Raw genomic sequence first — 12,500 nt, 5'->3', positions numbered from 1 at the left:
CCTTGTGGACTAGTAGAAGCTTAGAAACACTAGTCACAGGACCAGTAACTACCAGTACTTTGTAATTAGTTTTTGCAAATGGTTAAAAAAATACATTAGGTGAAAACAAAATACACGTCTTGTAAATGTTGTTTCGATGCGTTCCTCGCAACCTTTCGATCGCGAAAGCAGATAGTCCAATGCGAGGACTGAGGCGAGAAGAAGACTAAACAAAGCTGAGGTTGGGACTGGGCACTAAAGAACTCCCAGCCCACCATCTTTGTCTTGACTGCCCGTGTTCTTATCATGAAGTGAGAGTTCTAGCAACAGAGATTATCCAAACAGACGCCATAAAGAGGGTAGTGGAGACGCAGAAAAGACATTGGAGACAAAAGAGAGCAAGAGCAATGAAGCGACCAAGAAATCTTCATATGATCAAGAGGATCGAACCATTAAAGTCAGGCATTTCCACCCTGAATGGAAAACACTTTTCCTTGGGTTATTTTACAAAGATGGCGAAAAGATATTGCAAATAATATTGCCATGCTGCAATCAGGAAGGACTACCAGAGATTTGCTCAGGACTAGTAAATTTTCAGTTCAAGTAGTCTTAGGGCAAGTGATCAAAAACATTACAGTCGAGCACTGTATATGTATCATTAAAAGCACAGGCATCACAATGGTAGTCCTCAAGCAGGAAATACTTCAGAATATAGCCTATTATGAGGCTAAACATCATTTAGGCAAAGTTAAAACCAAGCTAATGCAGTGGTTTCTCCTAAGGGGGGACTCCAGGGAGGTTTCCAGGGGCATTACCATGTGCTTTGGCTTGAACCACCTTGTTGCTTACTCACTTGCTTTTCCCTCCCTCCCATGTTTTAGGGTAAGTATACAATTCCACTTGATCTCAGTAATGTGTTGATGGGTGCCCTGGGAGGTGGACTGTGGTTCGGTTGCAATGGTGACCTCCTTGCTGATTAGGAAAGTGCTCCCCCTCTCTTGCTACCTTTACAGCACCCACCCTCCAGTAAAGTGGAGGGTGGGTGCTGAACTAAAGTTGGCCGAACACAGTTTTCAAGTACATGTACCTACAATGTATGCCCAATTCACCATGGTTTTTTACCTATTTATGCTTGGGTTATGTTGCTGTGGCAACAGGACTGGTTAAAAACAATGCTTAAAAAAATCCAGTCTTTAGTTTGCCCACTATGAATTCACATAAAATATACACATAAACTATGAATTCAAATAAAATCCTGTACGTCAACAATGTTCTAATAAAGTTTTGACACAGTTTTTGTAATTCGCCGTGTATCCTTTTCACTCCATGTTCCGTATTTTTTACATAGATCATTCACATTGTTTCTGAACTTTTTTTCCCCAAATTTCTTGAATTCTAACGACTGAGTCGTTTGAAATTGGCATTTTTCTACAAAAGCACTCAGTCTCAATTTCTCAGGCAACTGCGCATGTCATGTATTTAGCTGGTTTCCTTGGATTCCGAACAACATGCAATCAGTGAATATGCGGTTCTCTCCCCTTTTAATGTATCGGTATCCTTCCGTTAAAAATGTAACACAATCCCCGGTATGTTCGTTTTGCTTTTTAAAAGCCATGCTGGCCTTTAAACAACTTCGCTAGCCGCAGAAATATTGTTCGGCCACCTCAAAGCTACCTAGTGTTTGATGAAAATATCCAAGCATCTCAGATTTAACTTAGTGTACTTTGATGGAACTGGATTTTTTGGGTAAATGGTATCTGACTTGTCTTAATAAGAAGGTCTGCTATGTATTTGTGACTGAGTTTTGGACAATCTGAGAAGAAAGTATCTTCACAGTCAAGTTACCATTTTTTATGTCAGTTGATTCTATAATACTGCACTCTGTCTGTGAACTGATTTGTCAGCAGAAACATAATGCTCTTGGCTGGCTATCAGATGAAAACTGTGAACAGTGATTGTGGCATTTGGATCCCAAGGCTACTGCCTAACGATCGCCCGGTTGCCTGGGGCACCTTACTTGTGAACGTGGGCAACAAAATTTCTGAATGAGTAGCCCAAACGGGTGCCTAACTCGTCACAGGGTGATTCATCTACACCTTCTTGTAAAATTGATCCCAGCTGGAGAGTACGATGAAAAAAGCAATATGGTTGGACAGCATTGCAGCTAAGCAAATTCCCAAAAAGAAATGACTCTTTAACTTGTAAACGTGTTAAATATTGGTAAGGGCTTTCGTTGCATTACCAAAGAAAAAGAAGAATATGGTGGTTTCTCCTAAGAAAGGGTGGGTGGAGGGGGGTACTCCAGGGAGGTTTGCAGGGGCATTGCCATGTGCTTTGAGTCACCTTGTTGCTTTCTTAGGCAGCAGCCTTGGATTGATCTGACTATAAAACAAATATTGTGAATAACACTGTCTTGTCTATTATTATTATTATTATTATTATTATTATTATTATTATTATTATTATTATTATTATTATTACCAGTATTTAACATTGCCATAACTTCATGACAATAACAGTATTAACAGAAATTTCAAGCTCACAATACAACTTGTCTTTAAAAAGTTGTATCGTGAGCTTTAAATTACTGTTATTATTATTATTATTATTATTATTATTATTATTATTATTATTATTATTATTATTGTCTCTTTTTGTGGACTAGTTGATCTCAAGCAGTTGTTTGTACAGTACTGGTAGTAAACCAGATTTTCACTGTCTTCAAGCACAACCCTAATAAAGCTGCAATACCAAACCCTAGGATATCATGGATATCAAACTAATTAGCATCAATGTACATTACATGAAAGGCACTTGATGATTCAATTCCATCACTTCCAATTTTAGCTGCAGCAACTTGAATGATATTTGTTTCAATCCAATGTTTAGGGCCGTGAGTTTTTTCTCCACACATAGTTGATTGTACATAATTCATTCATCCAAGGAATTAAAAGGAAAACATAACTACAAAAATTATGCAAGGAGATGATTTGTTTATCAATAGTTCTAAAACTTATTAACTGAAAGGACTCAAGAGTACCCAAATCATACAAAAAATTCATATATATAATATTGCACATTCAGAATTGTGCAACAACAAAGGGTTCAAATTTTCCTTTCTCTCAAGCAAAATAACTTACATTATCATCCCGAACTGAACCTTTATACTTTTATTCTACTTTTCTGGCATTAGAGAGAGTAAAATCTGTTAAGTCTCACTCCCAGGGGTCAATGGGTTAAGTTAGAAAGCTCTATTTGTGACTGGTACATGGTCATGCTATGCTAACTTTCACCTGAACAAGGCTCCATTGCACTGATGCCAAGCATGCAAAGTGAGAGGTTTCTTATCATGTACTATAGTATGACTGTTATGACTGATGTAATTAAACAAATACAGTAGAACCCTGGTAACTCAAACTCTGAAGGGAAACGAAAAACTGTTCGAATTACTGGGGTTTCGGGTTATCAGGGTCGATTAAAATATTCAATTGTCCAGCGTATTGGTTTTCAGCACTTCGGTATACAATACAGTGCAAATGAAACTTACTTCAAGGGAAACTAATACATTTTGTAATAACTGTAAGGATTATGTATCCTTCCGACAATGCAATACTAAATGTTTATTTAATACACTTAATTTATGTTCCCTTTTGCGTCTGAGTTGTTCTATTATCCGTTATGTTGTTATTGCTTAGGCACAAAAAATGAATGCAGTGTCGGTTGTCGTAGGGAGCTCCTGAAGATTCTTTCTGCTAATGCCTGAAATTCGAGTCATCGGGGTAAATTTTGATCAAGGGAAACGAAATTTAGCTCGAGTTAGCCGGTTTTTTCAGTTATCCGAGTTCGAGTTAACCGAGTCAAAATGACTGAAAAGTTGGGTCAAATCCAAGGGAATTGAGACTCATTTCGAGTTAGCGGGGGAGTTCAAGTTACCTGGGTTCTACTGTAGCTGTTGCTGCTTTTCTGGATCTACGAAAAGCCTTTGATGTTATAAATCATAATCTACTCTTGTACAAGTTGGAATCTGCAGGTGTGTCCAGCTCTTTGTTTCATTGGTTTAAGAACTACCTCGATAATCGTAGACAATATGTAACTTGCAACTCAACAGAATCTAAATCTTTAGCACTTTGACATGGGGTCCCACAAGGGTCCATCTTAGGACCAACTCTCTTCTGCGCACATTATAATGATGTTACATCAGCAGTGAAACACTCAAGTTGTGCTTTGTTTGCTGACGATACTGAAATCCATTACAGTGATGGGGATATCAACAAAGCATCTAACAATTGTATTAATGGAGATCTTGACAACATTAGCTCGTGGTTATCAAGTAATGAGATGGTTGTACACCCAGCAAAATCAGAAGTCATGAAGATTGGAAGTCAAAGAAGTCTCAGAAACTCTAATGATTGAAATATCTTTATTCACGATCATCGTCTCAAGGAAGTTACATATTTAAACTATAAATATCTTGGTGTCTACGTCGATAGTACCTTGGCTTGGAAAGAGCATCTTTCATATATGCTAAAAAGAACGTATCCAAAAATCCATCTTATAAACAGACTTTCTAGTTTCCTGACTAGAAGCGTTATATTGAATATCTATAAACAAACGATGCTACCAATCTTTGATTACAGATGTTCTGTTTGGATGGAGTGTTCAAATTCAATGATAGACAGCGTAGAAAGGCTCCAAAATCAGGTTATGCGCACCATACTCAAAGCTAACAGGACTTCATGCACTCAGAGTATGAGATGTAAATTGGAACTGTTAACATTAAAAAATCGAAGGTGTTCTCTGAGATTTCAGTTGGACTATAAAATCATCAATGACTATAACTGTCCAAACCAACTAAAAGGCTATCTACCTTGGCGATCAAGTCTGCACAGGAGAGATCTCAGAGACAACACTACGCTACATTTATTTAAAGCAAATACAACAGTTGGACAAAAAACTTTTCAATATGCTGCAGCGAAGGATTGGAATGATTTACCAAAATCGATAAGATCAATTACAACCTTTTCATCATTCAAAGAAGCCTTATATTTTTTTTGCTAAAATTGGACAAATTAAGTCATAGATGCACGGTAAATTAAATATTGTATTTCTTATTGCTATCCTTTTTTATCTGTTAATATAATATTTAAATAGTTGATTTTGATTGTATGTGATATGATTGTATTTTACCCTTTATTATCATTGTTATGTAGTTCAGAAATATTATATTTATCTGCTCATGTATTAATACGAGTTTGTTTTTAACAAACTGATACATTTTTAGCAGTTTAAATAGTTATTACTATTATTATTATTATTATTCTTATTTGTATTATTATTATTATTATTATAACTTTTAAGCAAGAGTCCAAACGAGAAATATCAAATTACATGTAACCTATTGACCCTTGTGAGTGACTGACTTCTTTATTTCTCAAATTTTGTGAATTTGAGTTTTTGCTACTCTGCCAGAGGAATTTTCTTTCAAAGCTCTACGAAAGTGCCACACAAGTTGGAGGCAATGACCAAGGACTGGGAAAAAAATACCTTTGGTGGCACGAGCCCGCTTCAATTCCAATTGGGAAATCAGTAGAAAAATTCAACTTCTTCACTGATTGGACATTACATTTGAGACAGTTTCTGATTGGATAAACTGAAAAAACTGGTTTTCGTCATAATATGGTCCATATGTTGCTTCAATGCCTCCACATACAGAATAACGGCTTTGACAATGCAAAAAGATTTGACAATGCAAAAAGACCTATTTTAATTGTAGTTACATTTGTTTATTGATGAAGTTTGACAGCGAGAGAAGGAATTGCAGTGCTCAAAATTAAAAACATTCCAGGTTGTCCCTGTTTCAAAAGCTGGCCAACTAAACCCCTAAATTTAGTTGCCCTGATAAGTGCTTGGTTGCCCATTAGGAAACCCCCTACGATACACGCTGTGCTGACATTGGCAAGAACGTCACAAATTTGCATATTTAGCATGCAAAAACAATAGCTTTGCACACCCTGCATGTGCGTTTTTTACTTTTGACAATTTCGTTGACATCACCAGCAACACAACACTTGAGGATAAATTTTCATTTTCTCTGCTAAATTAGGTGCCGTTCCGACCAGTGTATTTTTTTAGGAAATTCCACACCCTAGTCGTATTAAAAAATTTGAAATAGTCACGAAGTGATTCGTCGCCGTCGCCATCGTCGCTTTAGTTCCCTACTATCACATGGTGTTGGAGCTTGAGTATCTCATAATTCATAGTATGTGCCTATGCTTTTTGTGGAAGTCTGGGTTTAAATTAAGGTTTGGAGTCTTCGATCGCCATCCCATACACTTTGCAATGTGACAATGTTTTGCAAAAGCTACAGATACTCAAAACACAGGAAAATGCTCAGCTGTGACAAATTAATTGGAGCTCTATTGAAACCATCACACTAATATTGGATATTGCCAACAGAAAAGCGACAAGTGAGTCGGGTAATTAATTTGGGTTGTCTGTTTTTTTTTTCTTTGGGCAACCAAGCTTTTTATTCTACCAAAACATAGTTGCCCGGTAAACTTTCTGGTTTTCTGGGACGACAGGATGACCGGAAGACTGCCAATTTCGAGTACTGGAATTGACTCATCTAAATTTGCGAGAAAAAGTAGAGCACACCAATGGCAATGGAGGTCTTTCTTGATGAAACATGGTAAGGACGTATTCTAGCATTTTGAAGCGTACTTTAAACAATGATATCATTGTTTACCAAAACCTGTTTTTAGACACTCGTAATGAACAATGAAGTTCTGCTTTTCAGAAAACAAATTCTCCTGAAATAAATCACACTTCATGCAACCTAAAATCTATACAGTATCTTTAAAAATGCTCCAAAATTATGAAACATAATTGTAATGACAATTTCCAGGAATGTTCAGTGATACACTTTCTTGAGTCACCTGAGAAGAGGTGGCATCTTAGCAGGCCAAAACTGTTTTGACGAGAAATCTAAACTGATTCGTTCCTGCTTGAAAGTGAGACTCTCTTTTTTCAATCCTTGGTCATTGCCTCCAACTCCCATAGCACTCTCTCGATGACCTTTGAAAAAGACTCCTCTGCCACCCAGGATATTAGTTTTTGCCTGATTTTAAGGGGCAGAAAAGAAACTCTTGCTTTAGCTTTCCTGCATCAGCATTTAAAACATGCCAGATGGGAATTACTCAATGAAAATCCGCTTGGTGTTGGACGAAACCAAAAGGTGAAAAAAAATTTCAATCTAAACAAAGTTACAGTTCATGTACTCAATTAACACCTGCATTTTCAGCTATGAGAACAACAATACATTGCATTTCCTGTTTACAAATAAATGTTATATTTAATTTTAATGTCAATATTCTCAACATGAGAACAATGATATAAACCCATTCTCCTTTTCCATTGGGACAAATGACCAGATGTTTTGTAAAAACAAATTCAAGATCATTTCATCGACGTACCCTTCCACGACTCACTATTAAGTAAATTAATCACCGGTAAGATTAAGAGTATAAAATACTTGGCCTGAAGTCGAGGTTTCCGATTTACTGCACATTTTAAGTTAGTGTCTACGAGTACTACTGCTTCATTTGTGTTTTAAAAGGTTTTGGGCTAAACTATACCGGGAGAGAGAGTAAATTTTGGTTGGTCAAGCACGTGTATTATAATTAAACAGACAGCTTACCTTGAGTCTTGGACCTTGAAAATACACTTCGCAAAACTTCAAAATCAGTACATAGTCACCATTTTCCTTAATAGGAACACTGTAGCCGAAGTTTGAAAAGTGATAACGCTCCGTTTGATACAAAATTTGGTCAGCAGGAGCCACTCTGCCGATCGATAAAGATCGCCCAAAATCTGAAGCAATCCCAGTTGACAGTTTATCAGCTTGAAAGTGAACCCCATTCAAATCTGTATGTGCCGGTCCTCCACTATTTACAGCAAAAACCACTTCTCCAGTACTGGAAACCTCGCTAGTAAATATCCCGAATAAAAGAGTGATACAAAGTTCGAAGAATATACTATCCATAATGAAAACTCGGATCTCGGAGGCGCGGTAAAGAGAGGAGAGTCACGAGAAGCGGCAAGAGTCTGGTACCCAATAATATCAGTGAGTTTATGTGTGCATCTTCAAAGGCGAACTAAACTGGATAATTCGTCCAGACGCATTATGCGTCTTGTGCCCGTCTTCATACAAGACGAAGTTAACAGACGCAGCAAAAAATGTTTGCCCAAGTTCGCCCCAGACGAATTTTAAAAGCGTCTTGTATATTTCCTCCCGTCTTTACACTGGACGGATAACATGACCGGCGCATATTTCATCGGTCTCTGATATAAAAGTGACGAATGACTTAAAATGAAACAGGAAAGGAAAGCAAAATAGTGCACACCACATTAAACATTATAAAGTTCAATTTTCATCAAGTTACCATAGCGATTTCTGCTGCTCAGCCGATATCACGGGCGCGATCTTTCCCATTTAATTCCCATGCGACCCAAGCTCACTGCACACTCTACATTTCGTTTGGTAAGTATTTCAAAAATACATCTTTTTCTCGAGCCATTTTCTCTTCAGAAGCCCCCAGCGAGGCATCATTAAGCTTCGCTGGTGGGTGGAGGCAATCCTCTGAAAGAAACCAGAGGTGAAAAACAATTTCATCCCGAAAGCCCGCCGAGGGCCCGCCGAGGCAATGAAGTTGTCTTTCTGGCCGAATTCTGAATGGATTCCAGAACCTTACAACACTATATTCCTAAGTTCCGATATCTAAATAATACAAAAACTACCAAATTTTCGAAAAAGGACTGGATCGCTCGAGACTTAGAAAAACTCTATGAAAAGGAAAAGGGCGGACTTTCTCGCTGTCGTTGGGCGATGATTACCCAGAATGCCTTTGGGCCGTGAACAGGATCGGTCTTGTCAGAACAAGAGGCTGCAGTCGTTTGGAGGCTGGATAACCTGATTCCGGTGTATACTCAGGACAGTGACTTATCCACCGGATAAAGTTATCCAGCCTTCGAACAACTGCAGCCTCTGAAGTCAACAAGGAATGATGCCAGCAGTACGACGCACTGAAGCAAAATGCTATTGTAGTAGCAATAGGTCCAAGGGAGATCTTCTCTGTTTTTGACAGCCTGGGGAGAGTGAGGCAATATATCTAGGACGTTGCTTTTTAATTTGGACCATGAGTTTGTGTTTCGCGATCGAGCTACCTGCGACACTTTTCAATCTCTCAAAGGAGACGGGATTGTTTTTGTTTGTTTTCCTCTTGTTTTTTTTTTTTTCTTTTTTGCCCTGTCGAAAGTTGAACTTTTTCGACGACACGATTTTTTCAACTACCCGAAGACACTGCGAGTGCCCATGCGTTCGTTGGTCCTTAATTGCAGCTTCCAGCCAAGATGACTGGGCAAGGCCGGGTCAGCCTTGAACAAAAGGGCGAAAAATTGGAACGCTTCACGAATTTGCGTTGTCATCCTTGCGCAGGGGCCATGCTAATCTTCTCTGTATCGTTCCAAATTTTAGTATATGCTGCGCCGAAGCGAGCACGTTCTCATCATCATTCTGGTAGTCTATTTTTTGTATTCGAAATCAAGCTTAAAGGTGAAACACATGTGGTAACATGCCGCTTAGGCCTAATGGCATGGCCTGGAACGCATGCGCGAAAGAAAGCCTGGTCTGCTTTAGGGCCCAGATTTTGATTAATCTAGCATGGAGCTCCGACGGTGGTCATAGGGTCATTTAGAAAAAACTCTATGAAAAGAAAAGGGCGGACTTTCTCGCTGTCGTTGGGCGATGATTACCCAGAATGCCTTTGGGCCGTGAACAGGATCGGTCTTGTCAGAACAAGAGGCTGCAGTCGTTTTGGAGGTGGATAACCTGATTCGGTGTATACTCAGGACAGTGACTTATCCACCGGATAAAGTTATCAGCCTTCGAACAACTGCAGCCTCTGAAGTCAACAAGGAATGATGCCAGCAGTACGACGCACTGAAGCAAAATGCTATTGTAGTAGCAATAGGTCCAAGGGAGATCTCTCTGTTTGTGACAGCCTGGGGAGAGTGAGGCAATATATCTAGGACGTTGCTTTTTAATTTGGACCATGAGTTTGTGTTTCGCGATCGAGCTACCTGCGACACTTTTCAATCTCTCAAAGGAGACGGGATTGTTTTTGTTTGTTTCCTCTTGTTTTTTTTTTTTCTTTTTGCCCTGTCGAAAGTTGAACTTTTTCGACGACACGATTTTTTCACTTACCCGAAGACACTGCGAGTGCCCATGCGTTCGTTGGGTCCTTAATTGCAGCTTCCAGCCAAGAAGAGTGGGCAAGGCCACGGGTCAGCCTTGAACAAGGGCGAAAAATTTGGAAAGCTCACGAATTTGCGGGTCATCCTTGCGCAGGGGCCATGCTAATCTTCTCTGTCTCGTTCCAATTTTAGTATATGTGCTGCCGAAGCGAGCACGTTTCATCATCATTTCTGGTAGTCTATTTATTCGAAATCAAGCTTAAAGGTGAACACCATGTGGTAACATGCCGCTTAGGGCCTAATGGCATGGCATGGAACGCATGCGCGAAAGAAAGCCTGGTCTGCTTAGGGCCAGATTTGATTAATTAGCCATGGATGCTCGACGGTGTCATAGGGTCATTTAGAAAAAAACTCTATGAAAAGGAAAAAGGGGCGGACTTTCTCGCTGTCGTTGGCGATGATTACCAGAAGCCTTTGGGCCGTGAAACAGGATCGGTCTTGGTCAGAACAAGAGGCTGCAGTCGTTTGGAGGCTGGATAACCTGATTCCGGTGTATACTCAGGACAGTGACTTATCCACCGGATAAAGTTATCCAGCCTTCGAACAACTGCAGCCTCTGAAGTCAACAAGGAATGATGCCAGCAGTACGACGCACTGAAGCAAAATGCTATTGTAGTAGCAAATAGGTCCAAGGGAGATCTTCTCTGTTTTGACAGCCTGGGGAGAGTGAGGCAATATATCTAGGACGTTGCTTTTTAATTTGGACCATGAGTTTGTGTTTCGCGATCGAGCTACCTGCGACACTTTTCAATCTCTCAAAGGAGACGGGATTGTTTTTTTGTTTTTTCCTCTTGTTTTTTTTTTTTTCTTTTTTGCCCTGTCGAAAGTTGAACTTTTTCGACGACACGATTTTTTCAACTACCCGAAGACACTGCGAGTGCCCATGCGTTTCGTTGGTCCTTAATTGCAGCTTCCAGCCAAGATGACTGGGCAAGGCCGGGTCAGCCTTGAACAAGGGCGAAAAATTTGGAACGCTTCACGAAATTGCGTGTCAATCCTGCGCAGGGGCCATGCTAATCTTCTCTGTATCGTTCCAATTTTAGTATATGTGTTGCCGAAGCGAGCACGTTCTCATCATCTTTAGGGTAGTCTATTTATTCGAAATCAAGCTTAAAGGTGAACACATGTGGTAACATGCCGCTTAGGCTAATGGCATGGCATGGAACGCATGCGCGAAAGAAAGCCTGGTCTGCTTTAGGGCCAGATTTTGATTAATTAGCCATGGATGCTCGACGGTGTGTCATAGGGTCATTTAGAAAAACCTCTATGAAAAGGAAAAGGGCGGACTTTCTCGCTGTCGTTGGGCGATGATTACCCAGAATGCCTTTGGGCCGTGAACAGGATCGGTCTTGTCAGAACAAGAGGCTGCAGTCGTTTGGAGGCGGATAACCTGATTCCGGTGTATACTCAGGACAGTGACTTATCCACCGGATAAAGTTATCCAGCCTTCGAACAACTGCAGCCTCTGAAGTCAACAAAGGAATGATGCCAGCAGTACGACGCACTGAAGCAAAATGCTATTGTAGTAGCAATAGGTCCCAAGGGAGATCTTCTCTGTTTTTGACAGCCTGGGGAGAGTGAGGCAATATATCTAGGACGTTGCTTTTTAATTTGGACCATGAGTTTGTGTTCGCGATCGAGCTACCTGCGACCCCCCCCCCCCCGACACTTTTCAATCTCTCAAAGGAGACGGGATTGTTTTTGTTTGTTTTCCTCTGTTTTTTTTTTTTTTCTTTTTGCCCTGTCGAAAGTTGAACTTTTTCGACGACACGATTTTTTCAACTACCCGAAGACACTGCGAGTGCCCATGCGTTCGTTGGTCCTTATTGCAGCTTCCAGCCAAGATGACTGGGCAAGGCCGGGTCAGCCTTGAACAAGGGCGAAAAATTTGGAACGCTTCACGAATTTGCGTGTCATCCTTGCGCAGGGGCCATGCTAATCTTCTCTGTATCGTTCCAATTTTAGTGATATGTGCTGCCGAAGCGAGCACGTTCTCATCATCATTATCTGGTAGTAGATTTATTCGAAATCAAGCTTAAAGGTGAACACATGTGGTAACATGCCGCTTAGGCCTAATGGCATGGCATGGAACGCATGCGCGAAAGAAAGCCTGGTCTGCTTTTAGGGCCGATTTTGATTAATTAGCCATGGATGCTCGACGGTGTCATAGGGTCATTAGAGAAAAACTATATGAAAAGGAAAAGGGCGGA

The 12,500-nt window shown here is 40.1% G+C and overlaps 1 protein-coding gene and 4 non-coding genes across 5 annotated transcripts in view; all 5 read right to left on the bottom strand.

The window, feature by feature from the left end:
• The window catches only part of LOC138045691 (malectin-A-like), a 38,030-nt gene extending 29,952 nt beyond the window's left edge, over positions 1 to 8,078 (bottom strand). Inside the window, exon 1 of the mRNA XM_068892277.1 lies at positions 7,676 to 8,078. Within this exon, the coding sequence (XP_068748378.1) occupies positions 7,676 to 8,020 (345 nt within the window). The 5' untranslated portion in view covers positions 8,021 to 8,078. The remainder of the gene's footprint in view (positions 1 to 7,675) is intronic.
• A 1,348-nt stretch (positions 8,079 to 9,426) lies between these two features.
• LOC138047915 (U6 spliceosomal RNA) lies at positions 9,427 to 9,533 on the bottom strand. The gene has a single exon (XR_011132165.1). It is a non-coding gene; the product is annotated as a U6 spliceosomal RNA (small nuclear RNA).
• An 806-nt stretch (positions 9,534 to 10,339) lies between these two features.
• Positions 10,340 to 10,446, bottom strand: LOC138047907 (U6 spliceosomal RNA). The gene has a single exon (XR_011132158.1). It is a non-coding gene; the product is annotated as a U6 spliceosomal RNA (small nuclear RNA).
• Positions 10,447 to 11,250: 804 nt separating this feature from the next.
• Positions 11,251 to 11,357, bottom strand: LOC138047916 (U6 spliceosomal RNA). Its single transcript, XR_011132166.1, has one exon. It is a non-coding gene; the product is annotated as a U6 spliceosomal RNA (small nuclear RNA).
• An 815-nt stretch (positions 11,358 to 12,172) lies between these two features.
• Positions 12,173 to 12,280, bottom strand: LOC138047894 (U6 spliceosomal RNA). The gene has a single exon (XR_011132146.1). It is a non-coding gene; the product is annotated as a U6 spliceosomal RNA (small nuclear RNA).
• Between the last annotated feature and the right edge of the window lie 220 nt (positions 12,281 to 12,500).

Source organism: Montipora capricornis, chromosome 4 (genome assembly GCF_036669925.1).
Source record: "Montipora capricornis isolate CH-2021 chromosome 4, ASM3666992v2, whole genome shotgun sequence".
Taxonomy (NCBI): domain Eukaryota; kingdom Metazoa; phylum Cnidaria; class Anthozoa; order Scleractinia; family Acroporidae; genus Montipora; species Montipora capricornis.
The sequence above is the reverse complement of the archived record's forward strand: the minus strand, read 5'-3'. Positions and strand labels throughout refer to the sequence as shown.